The sequence below is a fragment of the Paramormyrops kingsleyae genome, chromosome 18 (assembly GCF_048594095.1).
Source record: "Paramormyrops kingsleyae isolate MSU_618 chromosome 18, PKINGS_0.4, whole genome shotgun sequence".
Classification (NCBI taxonomy): domain Eukaryota; kingdom Metazoa; phylum Chordata; class Actinopteri; order Osteoglossiformes; family Mormyridae; genus Paramormyrops; species Paramormyrops kingsleyae.
The window spans coordinates 6,665,724-6,693,187 of NC_132814.1; the positions used below are offsets into that span (position 1 = coordinate 6,665,724).

General features: G+C 42.6%; 1 protein-coding gene across 15 annotated transcripts in view; it reads left to right on the forward strand.

The window, feature by feature from the left end:
* Nucleotides 1–27,464, forward strand: part of LOC111836071 (protocadherin gamma-A11-like) — a 187,780-nt gene that overhangs the window by 8,362 nt on the left and 151,954 nt on the right. For 2 of the 15 annotated variants that reach the window (XM_072701935.1, XM_072701957.1), the window contains exon 1: nt 1,471–4,009. The exons of 4 other annotated variants lie outside the window; for them this stretch is intronic. In XM_072701935.1, the coding sequence (XP_072558036.1) occupies nt 1,583–4,009 (2,427 nt within the window). In that variant the 5' untranslated portion in view covers nt 1,471–1,582. Of the gene's footprint in view, nt 1–1,470; nt 4,010–6,113; nt 8,493–10,145; nt 12,722–15,482; nt 18,036–20,300; nt 22,847–24,972; nt 27,352–27,464 lie in introns of those variants that run through there. 9 more of the 15 variants (XM_072701953.1, XM_072701972.1, XM_072701938.1 and 6 more) reach the window with 5 other exon arrangements.

Genomic DNA, 27,464 nt, shown 5'->3' on the forward strand with positions numbered 1-27,464 from the left:
TAACGTCTGCATTTACGTACTACTCCTGAATGAATCCATCAACAAAATGCAATCTTTCATTTTCTTATTTTTTTCTTAAGTATATTAAATTAATTCTTACTGGAACTTTACTATCCAGAAGTAAGTTCAGTGTTTTTTTTTTTTAGTTTTTTTTTTTTTAAATATACACATATGATATGTAAGATATTTAGCAATAGTTGATCGATCATTTCCTAGGTTGACTTGTATCCCGGGGGGGTGGGCGTGCGGCGCAGTGGTTAACACTGTTCCCTTCCGGTTTCAGGTCTCTGCCCTGTGTAGTTTGCATGTTCTCACTGCCTTGTTGTGCGGTTTCCTCGTAGTACTTCAAGTTCCTCCCACAATCCAAAAACACGCTATAAGGTGAATTGGAGTTGACAAAAATGTCTATAGGTGTGAATAATGTGTCAGTGCCCTGCGATGGGTTGGTGCCCCAACCTGAATTGTTCCCTGCCTCTTGCCTGTTGCTTCCAGGATAGGCTTTGGACTCCCTCTGACCCTGCATAGGACCAGTGGGTATAGTATAGTATGGATGGATGGACTTGTTTCAGAGAGTAACCCCGTATATAAATTGGTGAAAATTCAAAAGGTACAATTAAATAAATAGAACATTTAAATCACAATTAATTTGAAAACCAAGGAAAACAATCATTTAATACATAGTGGGCAGCTTCATATCACAGTGTGTTTATCTGACAAATCTATATTATTTTAGATATAACTCCACTATACTCCTGTCTCACTCCACTACACTCCTGTCTCACCCCACTACACTCCCATCTAACTCCACTATACTCCTGTCTTACCCCACTACACTCCTGTCTTACCCCACTACACTCCCATCTAACTCCACTACACTCCTGTTAACCAGCTCCATTGCTGTTATCTTTGTCCCGATCTGTCATCCACACGTCAGATAGGCTGCAGACCCAGCGTGACCAGTATCTAAGAATGGTGGCTATCATTCATCCATCTCCCATCCTCTTGTCCTGGTCAGGGTGACCTGAGGATGTACCAGGCAGCTTGGGGCACAAGGCTCCGGAACAGTCCAGAAGGGACATCAGTCCATCACAGCATACGTGATGCAAACTGCATCAAAGACAAAGTAGCGACGGACTTGAACCTCCAACCCTCAGTGTGGGAAATCATTCAGTCATCTTATTTTTAATGAAGAAAAGCCAAAATATCAAAAACAATCAAGTAACTCTAACTGGTTAAACAGTTTTAAGCTTGTCTCTGATGGATCAGAGCATGCATATAGATGGGCAGGGTATCTTGGATGAGAAGATTGTGTTCACGCCTTTAAGGGGTATTGTCTGTTTGTAGCTTTGTTAGTTCTGCATTTCCCGATAAAAACGCATAGTGTCGCTGTTCACCTGACAGGTTATTGACATCACACTCCCCACCCATTGCTTTACTATTTAAGCAGATGGGTCCAGTGTGTATCCCGAAACCAGAGCGACAACTGGAATAACGAAACTAGTAAGACGGTTTTCAGCAATATAACATTTTTTGCACTATTTTTATCATAATCTATTAACAATTGGATTGTGACAGAGGAACTATGGTGTTCACACTGAAAATGGGATATAGAGGATTCGTAGAAACTGCGCGGATCAGCTGCTGGGTTTTGATTATATTTACGTTACATAGCAGCCGTGGAGATATGAGCTATTTTACACAAGAGGAGATGAGAAGCGGTTCCGTGATTGGAAATATTGCCAAGGATCTTGGGTTTGATGTTAAAAGACTATCCGCCCGAAAACCTCGTTTGGATGCTGAAAGAAACAGACGACGCTACTGTGATATAAATCTAAACACCGGCGATTTGATCGTGGAGGAGAGAATAGACAGAGAGGAGCTTTGTGGACCGAAAATTTCATGTGTTTTAATATACGAGCTGATTCTTGAGAATCCTCTGGAACTGCATCGTATCGAGGTACAAATTCAGGACATAAATGACAATTTACCACGTTTTCCTAATAATCGCATTAAACTGGAGATAACAGAGTCGACCAACAAAGGTACTCGTTTCCTTTTAGACCAAGCTCTTGATCTTGATATACAACAAAACGCAGTTCAGAGTTATGCTTTGGAAAAAAATGATCATTTTATTTTGGCTATCAATACAAATATTGATGGCGGAAAATACGCTGAGTTGGTGTTGGAAAAAGAGCTGGATCGTGAACAACAGCAGGATGTTTCGCTATTGTTAACCGCCATTGACGGTGGGACTCCGCAGAGATCAGGTACTGCAGTCATACACGTCACTGTGCTGGATGCAAACGATAATATCCCGGTGTTTGACCAGCCTGTGTATGAAGTCAGCCTGCCTGAAAATTCGCCCCTAGGCACTATAGTGGTCACAGTTAGTGCTACTGATGCAGACGAAGGAGCTAATGGAGAAGTGACGTATGAGATAAATAGCTTATCTGAGAAGGCTCTAAAATTGTTTGCTGTTGACAAAAACACTGGCCAAGTTAAAGTGACAGGGCAAATAGACTTTGAAGACAATTCATATTATGATTTGCGAATACAGGCCAAAGATGGATCTGGTTCAGCATCAAATTCGAAAATAATAATTGCCATCACTGATGTGAATGACAATGCCCCAGAAATATTTCTAAAATCTCTAAAAAACCCTGTCTCTGAAAACATACCTCCTAATACAGAAGTGGGTATTATAAATGTGCAAGATAACGACTCTGGCCACAATAAAAATATTCGCTGCTCAATTCAGCAAAATGTTCCTTTTAAATTAGTACCGTCAATTAAAAATTATTATTCATTGGTAACAACCAGCGAGCTGGATCGTGAGGTAGTGACAGATTACAATATAACAATCACTGCCACCGACGAGGGATCTCCACCGATGTTTTCATCGAAGACAATTCAGTTATCGGTGTCAGACGTTAATGACAACTCACCTGTGTTTGACAAGCAATCCTACAGCGCTCAAGTGACTGAAAATAACAAACCCGGATCCTCTATTTGCTCTGTAACGGCAAGAGATCCGGATTGGAGACAGAACGGCACAGTCTTCTATACCCTTTTACCCAATGAGGTTAATGGGGTTCCGGTGTCCTCGTTTTTATCCATTAGCGGAGACACGGGGGTGATCCATGCTGTGAGATCATTCGATTACGAGCAGTTCAGAAGCTTCATAGCCTACGTTGTAGCCAGAGACAATGGTTCGCCTCCGCTCAGCAGCAACGTGACTGTGAGCGTCCACATAACAGACCAGAATGATAACTCCCCGCTGATATTATACCCGGCTCCTGCAGGGAGCTCCATCATGACTGAGATGGTCCCCAGAGCTGCTCCAGCGGGCTCCCTGGTTTCCAAGGTGATCGCCGTGGATGCTGACTCTGGCCAGAACGCGTGGCTGTCATATCAGATCGTCAAATCCACCGATCCGGGAATTTTCAGTATCGGACAATATAGCGGAGAGATCAGGGCTCAGCGGGACATTGTTGGTCCTGACAGTATGAAGCAGATCCTTGTTATTTTGGTGAAGGACAACGGACATCCGTCTCTTTCTGCGACTTGTACAGTATATTTAGTAATTTCAGATAACTTGTCTGACCTTCCAGAGGTTAAAAATGCATCTTATGAGGAGCCCAGTTCTAAATTGACCACATATTTGATCATCGCCCTTGTCTCCGTGTCCACCTTTTTCCTCACCTTCATCATTCTCGTTGTGGCCGTGAGGTTGTGTCACAGGAGGAAACCTCGGATGCTGTTTGACGGCGCAGTCGCCATTCCCAGTGCGTATTTGCCGCCCAACTACGCAGATATGGAGGGAGCGGGAACTCTGCGCAGCTCTTATAATTATGACACGTACCTGACAACGGGCTCGCGCACCAGTGACTTCAAGTTCGTCACCTCTTACAATGACACTCTGCCAGTGGGTCAGACTGTGAGGAACAGTCCAGGTGATCCAGGTGGTGAGGATATAACAGAGCGGATGGAGAGACGACAATGCAATGAGGTAAAAGTTGTTTTCATATCAGCATTTCTATAGCGGTGTAACAAATGGAACGTTCGCTCTGAACTCTTTTTACTCGTTTTTTTGCACTATTCTCACCCTGTTGGGTTCTGCTTATTAACTGTCCTGATAAAGGTCTTCTGTGCAAAGTCCAATTCCTTTACAATGAAACCACTATATTAATATTTTGAAACAGACGGGTTAGCTGCGGCCAAATGTTTAGAGAAGTGTGCATGTGATCGGAAGGTTTCTGGTTCGAATCCCATGCTAGTAAGGTACCTCTGAGATAAGAGGGCACTGCTTCTTGGGTGCTAAGCAATAACTGTCCACTGCATATGTCACATATGGGTTAAATACAGATGAAGCCTTCCATTGTTGTTGTGGTGTGTCAACATTGACAATTAATCTCTTTTCGATAAATTATCAATTTTTTAGATCTTATATCTTATTCTGAATGTCGCCTATTTAGTGTAGAACTAAATACGGCAAATCACATGTATTGTTATATGGCGTAGAATGCGTTCATTTCATGATGCGTCAGGCAGCTGCTCAGTAGGTTGAACTTACAGTGTGATTAAAAATCGACAGCCTCACCAAAAGTCATGAGGAGGAAATTGTACTTTCTTACATGTTGAGTTGTTGTGTTTTTGACCTTGACCTGTTTGTTTCTGTCACGTATTGTCCACTGACAGCATTTACTCGATTTCCTATGAAATTTGACAATGATTATTGGCTGTTTTGAAAGGCAGAGTAATCACTGGTTGTCATTCAGTGCTTCTTTAAAGTCGCTGTCCTATTGTCATAGTTCTGAAAGTCACTCCATGTCTGTGAATATCTGTGAGTTTTTCTTCAAACATCAAATCCTATTTTAATTTATCTCTAAATGTTTTTCAGTTTCCAACCATGCAGTTTCTTAGTGGCTATATAATAGTGTTCATCTCTGATGTTCTCTCCCATAATGTCTGAAGTGAAATTACCTTGGCTGCTTGTAATATTGGTGGAAGTGGAAGAATGACCAAAGAGCAAACAGAAGAGCGATGATAGGCTCAGCATCTGACCCATAGAGAGTTTTATTGATTCAGACTCATTCCAAACTTGGCATGTCAGAGCACTGACTCTGCAAACTACCAAAGAAACTCCCTCCAGAACAGCAATCCATCATGTTCCAGGTAATTTAAAACACCCACAGACTCTCTCTTGCCAAAAAGTCTGAAAAGTCCTTATAGGCATCATTTGTACCAATCACAAGTTGCAGGGGCACTGCTACAGACTTTGGGCCCCATTAAATTGTATCATTTTAGATCCTCAACCCAGAACAATCCAATTATGCTTGAATATTTTTAGGGCCCCTCACAGTCAGGGGTCTTTTGAGTCATCCTATCTTTCACTCCCTTTACGGCATCCCTGGAAAGTTGCATTGTTGCAATCACTAGTTGGCTCACTCAATAACACCTGGGTGATTGATCAAACAGGCTACAATCGGAAACAAGAAATCAGAAATACTTTTGAAATTAGAACACAACAGGTTGCATCAAATGATTATCAGATGAATTTGTTCATAATGTCATTCCTCAGTCAGTAGATCCTCCACACCTTTGTTAGTCTACATGTTGGGAAACTCACAGCAATCCTGCATTCTTGAAGACGATGGACGGACAGACGGACGGATGGATGGATGGATGGAGAGCATTTGTGTTCAACAACTGGTAAATCGTAAAACAAACTGGTAACTCAAATTAGAAGGGAAAATCTGATTTTATGCCATTGATCACAATATACATATAGCAGATTAAAAGGGAATGACTTCCAAAATAGGCAGATAATGTCTACAAGTTTTAGGCCATTGACTTCCATTGCTGTTGATCCTGCGTTTTCTAAAAAACTCTCTTAGTGTCGCTGTTGGCCACAGACGCAATTTATATTGAATTCCCCACCCACTACAGTTACATTTAAGCAGACGCCGGTGCGTGTTTTTCAAACGGAGAGATAACTGTATAATAAAACAAGTTAAACATCCCTCGCTGAATAGAACGCATTTTATTTGTTTTCATCGTAATACAAACCGCCATTGGAATACAAGATGGGACAAAACGGATTTATGGTAACTACCTTCAGCTTCTGCTTTTTCATTCTGTTTACGCTACACAGAAGCCGGGGAGACATGAGCTATTCTATAGAGGAGGAAATGAGACGTGGTTCTGTGATTGGGAATATAGCCAATGACCTTGGACTTGATGTTAAAAGTTTATCCGATCGAAAAGCTCGTTTGGATACCGATAGGACAAGCAGGCGTTTGTGTGAGATAAATCTGAACACGGGCGAATTGATTGTGGCGGAGAGAATAGACAGAGAGGAGATTTGCGGACCGAGAGTCTCGTGTGCTTTAATATACGAGCTGATACTTGAGAATCCTTTGGAAATGCATCGCATTATGATACAAATTCAGGATATAAACGACAATACACCAAGCTTTTCAAATGATCAAATTAAATTGGAGATAGGAGAGTCAGCCGATAAAGGTGCCAGATTTCCATTAGATGAAGCCCACGATTTAGACACTGGCGTGAATGCGGTCCAGAGGTATTTCTTGGACAAGAATGATCATTTTAAATTGGCTGTTAATACTAATACAGACGGAGGTAAATACGCTGAGTTGATTTTGGACAAAGAGCTGGATCGGGAAATACAGCAGGAGGTTTCATTATTGTTAACCGCCAGTGACGGTGGGACTCCGCAGAGATCAGGTACAGCAGTAATACACGTCACTGTGCTGGATGCTAACGATAATATACCCGTGTTTAGCCAAGCTGTGTATAAAGTCAGTCTGCCTGAAAATTCACCATTAGATTTTTTAGTGGTCACAGTTAGTGCTACGGATGCAGACGAGGGATCGAACGGAGAAGTGACGTATGATTTCGGCCGTGTTTCGGATAAAGTAAAAAATGTTTTTTCTCTTGAGCAAAAGACAGGAGAAATAAGAGTGAAAGGGCAGATTGACTTTGAGGAGGAGTCAGTCTATGAAATGAGAATACAAGCTAAAGATGGCTTAGGTTTGGTTTCCTACACTAAAGTAATAATAGAAATCACTGATGTGAACGATAATAAACCAGAGATATTTATTAAATCTCTTCATAATCCCATATCCGAAAACGTGGTAATTGGTACTGAAGCTGGTATTATTAATGTACAAGACAACGACTTTGGAGAAAATAAAAATATTCGTTGCTCAATTCAACACAATGTTCCCTTTAAACTAGTACCGTCAATTAAAAATTACTATTCATTGGTAACAACCAGCGAGCTGGATCGTGAGGTAGTGACAGATTACAACATAACAATCACTGCCACCGACGAGGGGTCACCACCGTTGTCCTCATCGAAGACAATTCAGTTATCGGTGTCAGACGTTAATGACAACTCACCTGTGTTTGACAAGCAATCCTACAGCGCTCAAGTCACTGAAAATAACAAACCCGGATCCTCTATTTCCTCTGTTACCGCAAGAGACCCGGATTGGAGACAGAACGGCACAGTCTTCTATTCCCTGTTACCCAGTGAGGTTAATGGGGTTCCGGTGTCCTCGTTTTTATCCATCAACGGAGACACGGGGGTGATCCATGCTGTGAGATCATTTGATTACGAGCAGTTCAGAAGCTTCAAAGCCCAGGTTGTAGCCAGAGACAATGGTTCGCCTCTGCTCAGCAGCAACGTGACTGTGAGTGTCCACATAACAGACCAGAATGATAACTCCCCGCTGATATTATACCCGGCTCCTGCAGGGAGTTCCATCATGACTGAGATGGTCCCCAGAGCTGCTCCAGCGGGCTCCCTGGTTTCCAAGGTGATCGCCGTGGATGCTGACTCTGGCCAGAACGCGTGGCTGTCATATCAGATCGTAAAATCCACCGATCCAGGACTTTTCAGTATCGGACAATATAGCGGAGAGATCAGGGCTCAGCGGGACATTGTTGGTACTGACAGCATGAAGCAGAACCTTGTTATTTTGGTGAAGGACAACGGACATCCGTCTCTTTCTGCGACTTGTACAGTATATTTAGTAATTTCAGATAACTTGTCTGACCTTCCCGAGGTTAAAAATGCGTCTTATGAGGAGCCCAGTTCTAAATTGACCACATATTTGATCATCGCCCTTGTCTCAGTGTCCACCTTTTTCCTCACCTTCATCATTCTCGTTGTGGCCGTGAGGTTGTGTCACAGGAGGAAACCTCGGATGCTGTTTGACGGCGCAGTCGCCATTCCCAGTGCGTATTTGCCGCCCAACTACGCAGACATGGAGGGAGCGGGAACTCTGCGCAGCTCTTATAATTATGACACGTACCTGACAACGGGCTCGCGCACCAGTGACTTCAAGTTCGTCACATCTTACAATGACACTCTGCCAGTGGACCAGACTGTGAGAAATGGTACCAGTGATACCGGTGCAGAAGATGTAGCTGTGCGAACGGACGTAGGACAATCCATACAGGTAAAAGTTTTATTTCTATGTATAAAGTTTTAATGACGGCGTAACAAACAGAAAATGAACGCGTGAGAATTTAAGGTTGGCATGAGTTTTGCTAGATCCGACTTCTTTCTAGATTATACCTGGTAGGCTATAGGTTTCCTTTAGTGGTAATACTGTGCATTGTGAGTACCCAGATAAGTGGATCCCGTTTGCATATCCTGTCAACAGTTGTGCGTTTTCCAACCAATCTTCTGAGTTTGTAATGTGGATGCTGACTTAAAACGTTTAAATGATGTTTTAAAAACGCGCTCATAACTAGATGTTGTGTTTAAGTCGTTGTCAACTCGTCTTAGTCGCGAAAGTAACGAGGTCTAAATATCCGTGAGGAAATATAACATTTATGTCTCATTCATTCCTGAAATTCATAATCAGAATCAGTGATTGTAAACATAAATACTCTGTATTTTCTACTTATTAAGACCTCCTCTAAAGAAGCACTTATGGCCGAATATGTGGAACAGTTATTTTTTTTTAATAATACTTGAAAATAAATAGAGGCCATGGACTTCGTTAGGCCCGAGCCTATAGCCCCGAGTATTTTCAGCCTAGCCCGGAGTATTTTGAGCCTAGCCCGAGCATTTTAAGCCTATCCCTGAGTGTTTTAGCCCCGATGCCAATCTTCCTTCAGAAAAAACAAAAAAATGTCAAGCCCCAGGAAAACTTGACTTACCCGCTGATCTTTTCAGTAGCTAGAAACGCCCCTGACGGAGGCACAATCCTGATGCTGACAGAACACACTGACCAATGCTCGTTTTGAAATTTAATGTTAGCAATGTTCAGACAACTCGATGAGGAAGCAAAACTAATCACAGGACAAATTACAAAACGGTAAAGTATAAAACATTAGTTTACATCTTTTGTTTCTGTACAATTAAGTAGGCTGCAGAATTTACACTGACTGGCTTGTTCTCCCTATTTAACAATAACAATAAAAATTAATGTGCTCAGATTTTACATTCCTTCTATTCTATTTATACTGTGTAAATTTGTTCCCATTATCAATTTTTGACAAAAATTTCAAGTAAAAAAAATTGAAGTTAAACAAATTTCAATTTAGGCTATCAAAATAATTAAGTAATTAATTAATCAAATCGAACCATTGTAGAAATTAAAGACTTGCAATGCATTGAATCATTCCTTATATCATCATAATCAAATCAAATCACCTTGGGACCAAAGATTTACAGTCCTGTTATATACTGTTCTGTAATAAATGTAATTTATGAAAATAATGAACTCTCAGAGGGTAATTCTGTCATCTGTTAAATACACTGGAGATAGGATCCAGGCTCATCTCGACGGTATTCTTCATGATGGGTGTGTAAGGTGGACTTCTGGATGGATTTATTGTTTATTAAAGTAGGTCAAAATGGCAAAACATACAGTTATCTCAAACTAACAGGATATACAAAATGTAACCATATAGCTCAGGATACGCAAATCACAGATTACATGGGCACGACGTCTCAGAAAAATGCAGTGTGTGCAGGATTTTGAGGAATAGTGACTGTCTTTATCAGGAATGTTAGCCCTGCAATTCCTGACAAACACTCGTAGTGTCGCTGTTCACCGGTGAGCTGATTCTGATCAAATCACCCACCCACTATAGTACTATTTAAGGATAAGCTCCTGGTGTATGTTTCAGAAAACGGAACAACCAGAGTCACAAGTATAGTAAAATGTTTTTTCATAGTGGTATTAAATTACAGAGAAAGTCAATGTAATTTTAAAACCTCTCTACTTTCTGGATTTGGATTAAAACGGAGGAGCTCTGATATTGCGCACTGAAAATGGAACACAAAGGATTCACGATAAATGGTTCGATCAGCTGCTGGATTTTTTTCGTATTTACGTTGTGTACCAGCCGTGGAGACATAGGATATTCTATCCCGGAGGAGATGAGACGTGGTTCTGTGATTGGAAATATTGTCAAGGACCTTGGGCTCGATGTTAAAAGGCTATCCGATCGAAATGTCCGTTTAGATGCCGACAGGACCAGCAGAGGCTATTGTGACATAAATCTGAGTACCGGCGATTTGATTGTAGCAGAGAGAATAGACAGAGAGGAGCTTTGTGGATCGAGAGTCTCGTGCACTTTAAATTATGAGCTGATACTTGAAATTCCGCTAGAACTACATCGTATAGTAATACAAATTGAGGACATAAACGACAATTCACCACAATTTACAAATGATCGTATTGAACTTGAGATAAGAGAATCGTCTTTAAAAGGCGCCCGTTTTCTCTTGGATGAGGCGTATGACCCAGACATCGGGAAGAACTCAGTTGAAACGTATGCTCTACAGAATAATGACCATTTTGTGTTGATTGTTAATACAAACGTAGATGGTGGAAAATACGCTGAGTTGGTGTTAGAAATAGAGCTGGATCGTGAACAACAGCAAGAGATTACACTATTACTGACCGCCAGTGACGGTGGGACTCCGCAGAGATCAGGTACAGCAGTAATATACGTCACTGTGTTGGATGCTAATGATAATTTACCCGTGTTTAGCCAAGCTGTGTATAAAGTAAGTCTGCCTGAAAATTCACCGTTAGATTTTGTAGTGTTTACAGTTAGTGCTACGGATGCAGACGAGGGACCGAACGGAGAAGTGACGTATGATTTCGGCCGTGTTTCAGAGAAAGTGAAGAGATTATTTTCAGTAAACAAGAAAACAGGGGATATTAAAACAATGGGGAATCTCGACTTTGAAGAAGAATCTTACTATGAAATGCAAATTCTGGCTAAAGACGGATCAGGTTTAGCAACGAATTCCAAAGTCGTAGTCGAAATTACCGATGTGAATGACAACGTGCCGGTAATATTTCTTAAGTCACCGAACAACCCCGTTCCCGAAAACGCATCACCTGGTACAGAAGTATGTATTATTAATGTGCAAGATAACGACTCTGGTCAAAATAAAAATATTCGCTGCTCAATTCAGCTAAATGTTCCATTTAAACTAGTACCGTCAATTAAAAATTATTATTCATTGGTAACAACCAGCGAGCTGGATCGTGAGGTAGTGACAGATTACAATATAACAATCACTGCCACCGACGAGGGATCTCCACCGTTGTCCTCATCGAAGACAATTCAGTTATCGGTGTCAGACGTTAATGACAACTCACCTGTGTTTGACAAGCAATCCTACAGCGCTCAAGTGACTGAAAATAACAAACCCGGATCCTCTATTTGCTCTGTTACGGCGAGAGACCCGGATTGGAGACAGAACGGCACAGTCTTCTATTCCCTGTTACCCAGTGAGGTTAATGGGGTTCCGGTGTCCTCCTTTTTATCCATTAACGGAGACACGGGGGTGATCCATGCTGTGAGATCATTTGATTACGAGAAGTTCAGAAGCTTCAAAGCCCAGGTTGTAGCCAGAGACAATGGTTCGCCTCCGCTCAGCAGCAACGTGACTGTGATCGTCCACATAACAGACCAGAATGATAACTCCCCGCTGATATTATATCCGGCTCCTGCAGGGAGCTCCATCATGACTGAGATGGTCCCCAGAGCTGCTACAGCTGGTTCCCTGGTTTCCAAGGTGATCGCCGTGGATGCTGACTCTGGCCAGAACGCGTGGCTGTCATATCAGATCGTAAAATCCACCGATCCGGGACTTTTCAGTATCGGACAATATAGCGGAGAGATCAGGGCTCAGCGGGACATTGTTGGTAGTGACAGCATGAAGCAGAACTTTGTTATTTTGGTGAAGGACAACGGACATCCCTCTCTTTCTGCGACTTGTACAGTATATTTAGTAATTTCAGATAACTTGTCTGACCTTCCCGAGGTTAAAAATGCGTCTTATGAGGAGCCCAGTTCTAAATTGACCACATATTTGATCATCGCCCTTGTCTCAGTGTCCACCTTTTTCCTCACCTTCATCATTCTCGTTGTGGCCGTGAGGTTGTGTCACAGGAGGAAACCTCGGATGCTGTTTGACGGCGCAGTCGCCATTCCCAGTGCGTATTTGCCGCCCAACTACGCAGACATGGAGGGAGCGGGAACTCTGCGCAGCTCTTATAATTATGACACGTACCTGACAACGGGCTCGCGCACCAGTGACTTCAAGTTCGTCACATCTTACAATGACACTCTGCCAGTGGACCAGACTATGAGGAAGAGTCCAGGTGAGCCTTGTGAAGAGGATCGAACTGACATATTACAGCCCCCTCAGGTAAATGTTATGTTAATACATAAAAGTTCTAATAATGGTGCAACCAGTGCCAGTCGAAGTTCGTCTTCTGAGTTGGCACTGACTTGGCAAACTTATTTCTCTTTATCTTGGATGGTTCGCGCCCAGGGCTGTACCCAGGATTTTTTAAATACTGAGGTGAACAGTGTTAGCACTACCTATAGTTGTGCCCTGTAATGGGCCGTAGTTATTGCAGTTGTATTATAAATACTGAGGACTTGACCTTGGTGACCCCAGTGGTAGGTAGGGGCATGTTCGCGCCGGACACTGCGTTCTGCAGTGCCAGCACAGAATTGCCAAGCGAAGGTCGTGGCTCCAGCAGTGCAGCACGGATTGGTGCCCACATGTACCTGCAATTTCATGTCACAGAGATTTAGCCAAGAGCTCTTTAAAAGCCAGTTTGCTCAAATTTTGCTGCAATAAACATGAGCCTCACAGGAGCAGGAAACCACGCTGTTTATAGTGTATTTTCTGGTTTGTTTATTGTTGTTTTGTTTGTCAATGAGATTGAGCTCGGACTGGATTTCGTTTTGAATATTCAAGCTCTTAGACCTGTGTCTTAATAACGCACTAATGCTGGCTGCTGTTTTTAACTCGCTGTCTCTTTGTCACAGATCTGAATATCAATAAATATCACTGAAGACAGTTTAATTTTACGGTATGGTTACATCAGTACCTGAACCCTTAATGAAGTTTAGCTATAGAAGTGCTCTTAATGTCTGGTCTGTAGACTTGTCTGAAATTCATGGTGCAATTTAGTAGTGTAGAAATTGTAGTGCTTTCCAGAATTCCACAAATATACACAAGTACTAATATTTTTACAAATCTGTTTGTGGCTCCATCAGCATGAGTGGCTTGGTTCAAGGTAATAACTATCCCTGTTTTTCAATGAACATCAAAAGTAATTGGAATTATTGGCCGATATTTTACCATGAACGTTATGGATAAACACCTCAACTTGACCTCATAGCCGTGATTATTGTGTCATTTAATAGAATACAGTGTCATTTAATTTTGTGAATTTATTTGAAGACGTCATTGATGGCTTTCATTTCTCCAATCCATGCCTCTTAGCTTTAAAGCGCTATCAGAGTCCAGTTAACTGGCCAGATACAAATGCATGTACTCAGAATTTGTTTTCGCAGTGTTGGTGCTTATTTGCCTCATTTGGATGTCAATTTCCACAAAAGCGTCAATGAAAATGTAACAATAAAAGATTTAGAGCCCACACTTAATCTAATGTTGATGGTTTTTGAAATCAGTGCATTTGAGCCCCTTCTTGACAATATGGACTACAGTAGACCATAAATAAAGTGGAAATTGTGCAGTTTTTTCAGCTATGATTTGCATTTTTCTGATATACTGTTCCAACATTAATAAATGAAAATCTGTATTTTACGGATGGAGAGATTTATTTTTAACTCAATATTTCTCAACCCGGTCCTCAGCGACCTCCAGCTGTTCGTATTTCTGCTCTCTCCCGGCTCCCAACACACCTGTACCAGGTATTCTGTGTTCTTGATTGGTTACTTGTTTGGCTCAGGTGTGTTAGGAGCTGAGAGGGAGCAAAAATGTGGACTGTCTGGTGGATTCTTAATTAAATTTCAGTAGCAGGAATGTGACCTGAATATTATATTATATTATATACCGGGCGGTTCGCAGCCGAGTGCGAAGCGGCAGGGATGAGGATTAGCACCTCCAAGTCCGAGACCATGGTTCTCAGCCGGAAACGGGTGGTTTGCCCTCTTCGGGTTGGGGAAGACGTACTGCCTCAAGTGGAGGAGTTTAAGTATCTCGGGGTCTTGTTCTCGAGTGAGGGTAGGCGGGATCGGGAGCTGGATAGACGGATCGGAGCGGCGTCTGCAGTTCTGCAGGCGCTTAACCGGTCCGTCGTGGCTAAGAAAGAACTGAGCCAAAAAGCCAAGCTCTCGATCTATTGGTCCATCTTTGTCCCTACCCTCACCTATGGTCATGAGTTATGGGTAATGACCGAAAGAACGAGATCGCGAATACAAGCGGCCGAAATGAGGTTTCTCCGCAGGGTGTCTGGGCTCTCCCTTAGGGATAGGGTGAGAAGTTCGGATATCCGGGAGGGCCTCAGAGTAGAACCGCTGCTTCTTCACGTCGAAAGGAGCCAGTTGAGGTGGTTTGGACATCTGGTGCGGATGCCTCCTGGGCGGCTACCCGGAGAGGTTTTCCGTGCATGTCCTACAGGGAGGAGGCCCCGGGGCAGGCCCAGGACTCGCTGGAGGGATTATATCTCTCGGCTGGCCTGGGAACGCCTCGGTGTACCCCCCGAGGAGCTGGTGGGGTTAGCTGGGGAGAGGGAGGTCTGGGTGCCTCTACTGAAGCTGCTACCCCCGCGACCCGAACCCCGGACAAGCGGCAGATGATGGATGGATGGATGGATATATTATATTTGAAATAATCATAATTATCTCCCATCATGCACACCGCAGACATGTGGGTAACAGTCACACAAGGACTGAATACTGGCAACAAAGGCAACTCAGACTGACAGGGTAAAGAAAATTAAACCAGAGTATGCAAATTGAAGAATAGATGGGAACAACGTCACAAACGAGTGAGTTTTGTGCGGGATGTTAAGGGGTAATGACTGTTCAGTGGTCTTAATTCTGCACTTCCCGATCAACACTCACAGTGTCGCTGTTCACCATCGAGGAGATTTACGTCAATTTTCCCCACCCACTATACTAATATTTAAGTAGAAGCTCCTGGTGTTTCTGAGAAACAGTGACAGCCATATTAACAAATTTCACTGTTTTAACGATTTTAAAGAAGATAAGGCGTTTTTGTTTTCTGTTCTTAATATCAAATTCTTCATTCATTTGGACTTAAAGAGAGAAAGTGATACTTCACACTGGAAATGGGACACAAAGGATTCACGGTAAATGCCTCTATACATTTGTGGATTTTATTCATATTGACGTTTCATAGCAGCCGTGGAGACATGAGCTATTCTATCCCGGAGGAGATGAGACGTGGTTCTGTCATTGGGAATATAGCCAAGGATCTTGGGCTCGATGTTAAAAGACTATCCGATCGAAAAGCCCGTTTAGATGCCGACAGGACCAGCAGATCCTTTTGTGACATAAATCTGAGCACCGGCGATTTGACTGTAGCAGAGAGAATAGACAGAGAGGAGCTTTGTGGATCGAGAGTCTCGTGCACTTTAAAATACGAGCTGATACTTGAAATTCCGCTAGAACTGCATCATATAGTAATACATATTGAGGACATAAACGACAATTTACCACAATTTACAAATGATCGTACTGAATTTGAGATAATAGAATCGGCTTTAAAAGGCGCTCGTTTTCTCTTGGATGAGGCGCATGACCCAGACATCGGGAAAAACGCAGTTGAAACGTATACTTTGCAGAATAATGATCATTTTGTGTTGATTGTTAATACAAATGCAGATGGAGGAAAATACGCTGAGCTGGTATTAGAAAAAGAGCTGGATCGTGAACAACAGCAAGAGATTACACTATTACTGACCGCCAGTGACGGTGGGACTCCGCAGAGATCGGGTACAGCAGTAATACACGTCACTGTGCTGGATGTTAATGATAATATACCCGTGTTTAGCCAAGCTGTGTATAAAGTCAGTCTGCCTGAAAACTCACCGTTAGATTTTATAGTGGTCACAGTTAGTGCTACGGATAAAGACGAGGGACCGAACGGAGAAGTGACGTATGATTTCGGTCGTGTTTCGGATAAGGTAAAGAGATTATTTACAATTAACAAGAAAACGGGGGAAATTAAAACAATAGGGAGTGTCGACTTTGAAGAAGAATCCCACTATGAGTTGCAAATTCTGGCTAGAGACGGATCAGGTTTGGCAGCAAATACTAAAGTTATAATCGAAATTACCGATGTGAATGACAATGCGCCGGTGATATTTCTTAAGTCACTGAACAACCCCGTTCCCGAAAACTCGTCACCTGGAACAGAAGTGGGTATTATTAATGTGCAAGATAACGACTCTGCAGAAAATAAAAATATTCGTTGCGCAATTCAACACAATGTTCCTTTTAAACTATTACCGTCAATTAAACATTATTATTCATTGGTAACAACCAGCGAGCTGGATCGTGAGGTAGTGACAGATTACAGTATAACAATCACTGCCACCGACGAGGGATCTCCACCGTTGTCTTCATCGAAGATAATTCAGTTATCGGTGTCAGACGTTAATGACAACTTACCTGTGTTTGACAAGCAATCCTACAGCGCTCAAGTGACTGAAAATAACAAACCCGGATCCTCTATTTGCTCTGTTACGGCGAGAGACACGGATTGGAGACAGAACGGCACAGTCTTCTATTCCCTGTTACCCAGTGAGGTTAATGGGGTTCCGGTTTCCTCGTTTTTATCCATTAACGGAGACACGGGGGTGATCCATGCTGTGAGATCATTTGATTACGAGCAGTTCAGAAGCTTCAAAGCCCAGGTTGTAGCCAGAGACAATGGTTCGCCTCCGCTCAGCAGCAACGTGACTGTGAGCGTCCACATAACAGACCAGAATGATAACTCCCCGCTGATATTATACCCGGCTCCTGCAGGGAGCTCCATCATGACTGAGATGGTCCCCAGAGCTGCTCCAGCGGGCTCCCTGGTTTCCAAGGTGATCGCCGTGGATGCTGACTCTGGCCAGAACGCATGGCTGTCATATCAGATCGTTAAATCCACCGATCCGGGACTTTTCAGTATCGGACAATATAGCGGAGAGATCAGGGCTCAGCGGGACATTGTTGGTACTGACAGCATGAAGCAGAACCTTGTTATTTTGGTGAAGGACAACGGACATCCGTCTCTTTCTGCGACTTGTACAGTATATTTAGTAATTTCAGATAACTTGTCTGACCTTCCAGAGGTTAAAAATGCATCTTATGAGGAGCCCAGTTCTAAATTGACCACATATTTGATCATCGCCCTTGTCTCCGTGTCCACCTTTTTCCTCACCTTCATCATTCTCGTTGTGGCCGTGAGGTTGTGTCACAGGAGGAAACCTCGGATGCTGTTTGACGGCGCAGTCGCCATTCCCAGTGCGTATTTGCCGCCCAACTACGCAGATATGGAGGGAGCGGGAACTCTGCGCAGCTCTTATAATTATGACACGTACCTGACAACGGGCTCGCGCACCAGTGACTTCAAGTTCGTCACATCTTACAATGACACTCTGCCAGTGGACCAGACTGTGAGGAAGAGTCCAGGTGAACCAGGCGGAGAGAATATAACAGAGCGGATGGGCATAGGACAGTCCAGTCAGGTACAACTTCATTTTATATGAACATTCCTCTTGCAATATAGTTGCGATTTTCATAAACATTTTACGATTGGTGTCATTTTTTACACCATGTTGGCTGTTTTGACCGTATTGGCTGTTTCTGCAATCTAGGTGACATTTCTTTCTTTTAATCAAGAATTCCGCTCTTTGCTGTTTTGCAAGTGTCTGCGTAATTGAATTAAGTTTCTAAATCCTGTCAGTGCTGGTTCTTTATTCTAGTGAGCTGTTTCATTGTAATGAAGGGGTTAAATGAGGGAAATGTGTTCACTCTATTGACTCAGACCAGTTTATAAGAGTCTTTGCTTGACTGGTTACTCATGTGCACTTCACAACAAGGTAACAATGTTATGTTAAGATAAAAAAAGAAACCTTAGACGACAATGAAAATTACCTGTAGTCTGTATTGCTTTCTTTCATATTCAGTTCCAGGCTTTACTGCATTATTTTGTCTACCAGAGTTTGTGATTAATGCTTATACCCCGAATGTTCATTCCGAATGTTTACTACGTTAGTAAAGTGGAGCCCGTACTGGGGATTTTGTACTGCGGATGCTGACTTTACAGCCGCGTCGTTATTACCTATAGTTTCATACCACACCGGAAAGCGCGATAGCAGAGTGGTTAAGACTTTCCACTATAGATATCGGCGGCATCGGTTTATCTTGAAAACTCAAAATGCTATTAGACAGATGTAAAAATCACCGGCTGAATGGTGGGTTTTCAAAGTCGCTGTCCGCTGGCCGTAGTGCTGAAATCATTCGATGTCATTGATTTGTACTTTCCCATCACTTTTCAGTCCTAATGTAATTTATTATTAGGTAATGGTGCAGAACTGATACCTTATTAATGTTCATCACCGTAATGTCGACGTTTTCGTTAGATAATTACGAGCCCCTTGCAGTCAGTGAAGACGCTGGTAAATGGACAAAGAGAGTTTTGTAAGGTTAACATCAGCATTTACCTACTGCCCCTCAATGAATCAATCAACAAAATGCAATATTTCATTTTATTATTTTTTTTCTTAAGTATATTAAATTCATTCTTACTTGAACTAAACTATCCAGAAGTAAGTTCATATTTTGGTTAACACTGTTCCCTTCCGGTTTCCGGTCTCCTTCCTGTTCAGTTTAAATGTTCTCACTGTGTCGTTGTGCGGTTTCCTCCTAGTACTTCAAGTTCCTCCCACAACGCAAAAACACGCTATAAGGTGAATTGGAGTTGACAAAAATGTCTATAGGTGTGAATAATGTGTCAGTGCCCTGCGATGGGTTGGTGCTCCAACCTGAATTGTTCCCTGCCTCTTGCCTGTTGCTTCCAGGATAGGCTTTGGACTCCCTCTGACCCTGCATAGGACCAGTGGGTATAGTATAGTATGGATGGATGGACTTGTTTCAGAGAGTAACCCCGTATATAAATTGGTGAAAATTCAAAAGGTACAATTAAATAAATAGAACATTTAAATCACAATTAATTTGAAAACCAAGGAAAACAATCATTTAATACATAGTGGGCAGCTTCATATCACAGTGTGTTTATCTGACAAATCTATATTATTTTAGATATAACTCCACTATACTCCTGTCTTACAGCACTACACTACTGTCTCACTCCACTATACTCCTGTCTTACCCCACTACACTCCCATCTAACTCCACTACACTGCTGTTAACCAGCTCCATTGCTGTTATCTTTGTCCCGATCTGTCATCCACACGTCAGATAGGCTGCAGACCCAGCGTTACTAGTATCTAAGAATGGTGGCTATCATTCATCCATGTCCCATCCTCGTGTCCTGGTCAGGGTGACCTGAGGATGTACCAGGCAGCTTGGGGCACAAGGCTCCAGAACAGTCCAGAAGGGACATCAGTCCATCACAGCATACGTGATGCAAACTGCATCAAAGACAAAGTAGCGACGGACTTGAACCTCCAACCCTCAGTGTGGGAAATCATTCAGTCATCTTATTTTTAATGAAGAAAAGCCAAAATATCAAAAACAATCAAGTAACTCTAACTGGTTAAACAGTTTTAAGCTTGTCTCTGATGGATCAGAGCATGCATATAGATGGGCAGGATATCTTGGATGAGAAGATTGTGTTCACGCCTTTAAGGGGTATTGTCTGTTTATAGCTTTGTTAGTTCTGCATTTCCCGATAAAAACGCATAGTGTCGCTGTTCACCTGACAGGTTATTTACATCACACTCCCCACCCATTGCATTACTATTTAAGCAGATGGGTCCAGTGTGTATCCCGAAACCAGAGCGACAACTGGAATAACGAAACTAGTAAGACGGTTTTCAGCAATATAACCTTTTTTGCATTATTTTTTATCATAATCTATTAACAATTGGATTGTGACAGAGGAACTATGGTGTTCACACTGAAAATGGGATATAGAGGATTCGTAGAAACTGCGCGGATCAGCTGCTGGGTTTTGATTATATTTACGTTACATAGCAGCCGTGGAGATATGAGCTATTTTACACAAGAAGAGATGAGAAGCGGTTCCGTGATTGGAAATATTGCCAAGGATCTTGGGTTTGATGTTAAAAGACTATCCGCCCGAAAACCTCGTTTGGATGCTGAAAGAAACAGACGACGCTACTGTGATATAAATCTAAACACCGGCGATTTGATTGTGGAGGAGAGAATAGACAGAGAGGAGCTTTGTGGACCGAAAATTTCATGTGTTTTAATATACGAGCTGATTCTTGAGAATCCTCTGGAACTGCATCGTATCGAGGTACAAATTCAGGACATAAACGACAATTCACCACGTTTTCCTAATAATCGCATTGAACTGGAAATAAGAGAGTCGACCATCAAAGGTACTCGTTTCCTTTTAGACCAAGCTCTTGATCTTGATATACAACAAAACGCAGTTCAGAGTTATGCTTTGGAAAAAAATTATCATTTTATTTTGGCTATCAATACAAATATTGATGGCGGAAAATACGCTGACTTGGTGTTGGAAAAAGAGCTGGATCGTGAACAACAGCAGGATGTTTCGCTATTGTTAACCGCCATTGACGGTGGGACTCCGCAGAGATCAGGTACAGCAGTCATACACGTCACTGTGCTGGATGCTAACGATAATATCCCGGTGTTTGACCAGCCTGTGTATGAAGTCAGCCTGCCTGAAAATTCGCCCCTAGGCACTATAGTGGTCACAGTTAGTGCTACTGATGCAGACGAAGGAGCGAATGGAGAAGTGACGTATGAGATAAATAGCTTATCTGAGAAGGCTCTAAAATTGTTTGCTGTTGATAAAAACACTGGCCAAGTTAAAGTGACAGGGCAAATAGACTTTGAAGACAATTCGTATTATGATTTGCGAATCCAGGCCAAAGATGGATCTGGTTCAGCATCAAATTCGAAAATAATAATTGCCATTACTGATGTGAATGACAATGCCCCAGAAATATTTCTAAAATCTCTTAAAAACCCTGTCTCTGAAAACATACCTCCTAATACAGAAGTGGGTATTATTAATGTGCAAGATAACGACTCTGGCCACAATAAAAATATCCGCTGCTCAATTCAGCAAAATGTTCCATTTAAACTAGTACCGTCAATTAAAAATTATTATTCATTGGTAACAACCAGTGAGCTGGATCGTGAGGTAGTGACAGATTACAATATAACAATCACTGCCACCGACGAGGGATCTCCACCGTTGTCCTCATCGAAGACAATTCAGTTATCGGTGTCAGACGTTAATGACAACTCACCTGTGTTTGACAAGCAATCCTACAGCGCTCAAGTGACTGAAAATAACAAACCCGGATCGTCTATTTGCTCCGTAACGGCAAGAGACCCGGACTGGAGACAGAACGGCACAGTCTTCTATTCCCTGTTACCTAGTGAGGTTAATGGGGTTCCGGTTTCCTCGTTTTTATCCATCAACGGAGACACGGGGGTGATCCATGCTGTGAGATCATTTGATTACGAGCAGTTCAGAAGCTTCAAAGCCCAGGTTGTAGCTAGAGACAATGGTTCGCCTCCGCTCAGCAGCAACGTGACTGTGAGCGTCCACATAACAGACCAGAATGATAACTCCCCACTGATATTATACCCGGCTCCTGCAGGGAGCTCCATCATGACTGAGATGGTCCCCAGAGCTGCTCCAGCGGGCTCCCTGGTTTCCAAGGTGATCGCCGTGGATGCTGACTCTGGCCAGAACGCGTGGCTGTCATATCAGATCGTAAAATCCACCGATCCGGGACTTTTCAGTATCGGACAATATAGCGGAGAGATCAGGGCTCAGCGGGACATTGTTGGTACTGACAGCATGAAGCAGAACCTTGTTATTTTGGTGAAGGACAACGGACATCCGTCTCTTTCTGCGACTTGTACAGTATATTTAGTCATTTCAGATAACTTGTCTGACCTTCCCGAGGTTAAAAATGCGTCTTATGAGGAGTCCAGTTCTAAATTAACCACATATTTGATCGTCGCCCTTGTCTCCGTGTCCACCTTTTTCCTCACCTTCATCATTCTCGTTGTGGCCGTGAGGTTGTGTCATAGGAGGAAACCTCGGATGCTGTTTGACGGCGCAGTCGCCATTCCCAGTGCGTATTTGCCGCCCAACTACGCAGATATGGAGGGAGCGGGAACTCTGCGCAGCTCTTATAATTATGACACGTACCTGACAACGGGCTCGCGCACCAGTGACTTTAAGTTCGTCACCTCTTACAATGACACTCTGCCAGTGGACCATACTGTGAGGAAGAGTCCAGGTGATCCAGGTGGAGAGGATATAACAGAGCGGATGGAGAGACGACAATGCAATGAGGTAAAAGTTGTTGTCATATCAGCATTTCTGTAGCAGTGTAACAAATGGAACGTTCGCTCTGAACTCTTTTTCTTGTTTTTCTGCACTATTCTCACGCTGTAGGGTTCTGCTTATTAACTGTCCTGATAAAGGTCTTCTGTGCAAAGTCCAATTCCTTTACAATGAAACCACTGTATGAATATTATGACATAGACAGGGTAGCTGGAGCCAAATGGTTTGAGAAGTTTGCTTGTGATTGGAAGGTTGCTGGTTCGAATCCCCTGCTAGCAAGGTACCTCTGAGATACCCAGAGCACTGCACTGCTCCTTGGGTGCTAAGCAATAACTGTCCACTGCATATGTCACATATGGGTTAAATACAGATGAAGCCTTCCATTGTTGTTGTGGTGTGTCAACATTGACAATTAATCTCTTTTCGATAAATGATCAATTTTTTAGATCTTATATCTTATTCTGAATGTCGCCTATTTAGTGTAGAACTAAATACGGCAAATCACATGCATCGTTACATGGCGTAGAATGCGTTCATTTCATGACGCGTCAGGCAGCTGCTCAGTAGGTTGAACTTACAGTCTGATTAAAAATCGACAGCCTCACCAAAAGTCATGAGGAGGAAATTGTACTTTCTTACATGTTGAGTTGTTGTGTTTTTGACCTTGACCTGTTTGTTTCTGTCACGTATTGTCTACTGACAGCATTTACTCGATTTCCTTTGAAATTTGACAATGATTATTGGCTGTTTTGAAAGGCAGAGTAATCACTGGTTGTCATTCAGTGCTTCGAAAGTCGCTGTCCTTTTGTCATAGTTCTGAAAGTAACTCCATGTCTGTGAACATCTGTGAGTTTTTCTTCAAACATCAAATCCTATTTTAATTTATCTCTAAATGTTTTTCAGTTTCCAACCACGCAGTTTCTTAGTGGCTATATAATGGTGTTCATCTCTGATGTTCTCTCCCATAATGTCTGAAGTGAAATTACCTTGGCTGCTTGTAATATTGGTGGAAGTGGAAGAACGACCAAAGAGCAAACAGAAGAGCAGTGATAGGCTCAGCATCTGACCCATAGAGAGTTTTATTGATTCAGACTCATTCCATCACTTGGCGTGTCAGAGCACTGACTCTGCAAACTACCAAAGAAACTCCCTCCAGAACAGCAATCCATCATGTTCCAGGCAATTTAAAACACCCACAGACTCTCTCTTGCCAAAAAGTCTGAAAGGTCCTCATAGGCATCATTTGTACCAGTCACAAGATGCAGGGGCACTGCTACAGACTTTGGGCCCCATGAAATTGTTTAATTTTAGACCCTCAACCCAGAACAATCCAATTATGCTTGAATATTTTTAGGGCCCCTGTCAGTCAGGGGTCTTTGGAGTCATCCTAACTTTCACTCCCTTTACGGCATCCCTGGCAAGTTGCATTGTTGCAATCACTAGTTGGCTCACTCATTAACACCTCGTTGATTGATCAAACAGGTTACAGTCGGAAACAAGAAATCAGAATTACTTTTGAAATTAGAACACAACAGGTTGCATCAAATGAATTATCAGATCAATTTGTTCATAATGTCATTCCTCAGTCAATAGATCCTCCACACCATTGTTAGTCTACATGTTGGGAAACTCACAGCAATCCCGGATTCTCGAAAACGATGGACGGACGGATGGATGGATGGACGGACGGATGGATGGATGGATGGACAGTATTTGTGTTCAACAACTGCATGGTAAATCGTAAAACAAACTGGTAACTCAAATTAGAAGGGAAAATCTGATTTTATGCCATTGATCACAATATACATATAGCAGATTAAAAGGGAATGACTTCCAAAATAGGCAGATATTGTCTAGACGTTTTAGGCCATTGACTTCCATTGCTGTTGATCCTGCGTTTTCTAAAAAACTCTCTTAGTGTCGCTGTTGGCCACAGACTGGATTTATATTGAATTCCCCACCCACTACAGTTATATTTAAGCAGACGCCCGTGTGTATTTCAAACGGAGAGATAACTGTATAACAAAGCTAGTTAAACATTCCTCACTGAATAGAACGCATTTTATTTGTTTTCATCGTAACACAAACCGCAATTGGAATACAAGATGGGGCAAAACGGATTTATGGTAACTACCACCTTCAGCTTCTGCTTTTTCATTCTATTTACGCTACACACCAGCCGGGGAGACATGAGCTATTCTATAGAGGAGGAAATGAGACGTGGTTCTGTGATTGGGAATATAGCCAAGGACCTTGGACTTGATGTTAAAAGTTTATCCTATCGAAAAGCTCGTTTGGATACCGATAGGACAAGCAGGCGCTCGTGTGAGATAAATCTGAACACGGGCGACTTAATTGTGGCGGAGAGAATAGACAGAGAGCAGATCTGCGGACCGAGAGTCTCGTGTGCTTTAATATACGAGCTGATACTTGAGACTCCTTTGGAAATGCATCGCATTGTGATACAAATTCAGGATATAAACGACAATTCACCAAGATTTTCAAATGATCAGATTAAATTGGAGATAAGAGAGTCAGCTGATAAAGGTGCCAGATTTCCATTAGATGAAGCCCACGATTTAGACACTGGCGTGAATGCGGTCCAAAGGTATTTCTTGGACAAGAATGATCATTTTAAATTGGCTGTTAATACTAATACAGACGGAGGTAAATACGCCGAGTTGATTTTGGACAAAGAGCTGGATCGGGAAATACAGCAGGAGGTTTCATTATTGTTAACCGCCAGTGACGGTGGGACTCCGCAGAGATCAGGTACAGCAGTAATACACGTCACTGTGCTGGATGCTAACGATAATATACCCGTGTTTAGCCAAGCTGTGTATAAAGTCAGTCTGCCTGAAAATTCACCATTAGATTTTTTAGTGGTCACAGTTAGTGCTACGGATGCAGATGAGGGACCGAACGGAGAAGTGACGTATGATTTCGGCCGTGTTTCGGATGAAGTAAAAAATGTTTTTTCTCTTGAGCAAAAGACAGGAGAAATAAGAGTGAAAGGGCAGATTGACTTTGAGGAGGAGTCAGTCTTTGAAATGAGAATACAAGCTAAAGATGGCTTAGGTTTGGTTTCCTACACTAAAGTAATAATAGAAATCACTGATGTGAACGATAATAAACCAGAGATATTTATTAAATCTCTTTATAATCCCATACCAGAAAACGCGGTAATTGGTACTGAAGCTGGTATTATTAATGTACAAGACAAAGACTCTGGAGAAAATAAAAATATACGTTGCTCAATTCAACACAATGTTCCCTTTAAACTAGTACCGTCAATTAAAAATTATTATTCATTGGTAACAACCAGCGAGCTGGATCGTGAGGTAGTGACAGATTACAATATAACAATCACTGCCAACGACGAGGGATCTCCACCGTTGTCTTCATCGAAGACAATTCAGTTATCGGTGTCCGACGTTAATGACAACTCACCTGTGTTTGACAAGCAATCCTACAGCGCTCAAGTGACTGAAAATAACAAACCCGGATCCTCTATTTGCTCTGTTACGGCGAGTGACCCGGACTGGAGACAGAACGGCACAGTCTTCTATTCCCTGTTACCCAGTGAGGTTAATGGGGTTCCGGTGTCCTCCTTTTTATCCATTAACGGAGACACGGGGGTGATCCATGCTGTGAGATCATTTGATTACGAGCAGTTCAGAAGCTTCATAGCCCACGTTGTGACCAGAGACAATGGTTCGCCTCCGCTCAGCAGCAACGTGACTGTGAGCGTCCACATAACAGACCAGAATGATAACTCCCCGCTGATATTATACCCGGCTCCTGCAGGGAGCTCCATCATGACTGAGATGGTCCCCAGAGCTGCTCCAGCGGGCTCCCTGGTTTCCAAGGTGATCGCCGTGGATGCTGACTCTGGCCAGAACGCGTGGCTGTCATATCAGATCGTCAAATCCACCGATCCGGGACTTTTCAGTATCGGACAATATAGCGGAGAGATCAGGGCTCAGCGGGACATTGTTGGTACTGACAGTATGAAGCAGAACCTTGTTATTTTGGTGAAGGACAGTGGACATCCGTCTCTTTCTGCGACTTGTACAGTATATTTAGTCATTTCAGATAACTTGTCTGACCTTCCCGAGGTTAAAAATGCGTCTTATGAGGAGCCCAGTTCTAAGTTGACGACATATTTGATCATCGCGCTTGTCTCCGTGTCCACCTTTTTCCTCACCTTCATCATTCTCGTTGTAGCCGTGAGGTTGTGTCACAGGAGGAAACCTCGGATGCTGTTTGACGGCGCAGTCGCCATTCCCAGTGCGTATTTGCCGCCCAACTACGCAGATATGGAGGGAGCGGGAACTCTGCGCAGCTCTTATAATTATGACACGTACCTGACAACGGGCTCGCGCACCAGTGACTTCAAGTTCGTCACATCTTACAATGACACTCTGCCAGTGGACCAGACTGTGGGAAACGGTACCAGTGATTTTGGTGCAGATGCTGTAACTGTGCAGAGGAACAAAGAAGAATCCAGTAAGGTAAACATATTTTTTATTGGAAAAAAATGCACATATTAATATAATATTTTTGTAACATGGAGAAAATGAAAGTGTAATTAATTTTGCTGTATTCTGTTTTTTTCTCACCACAA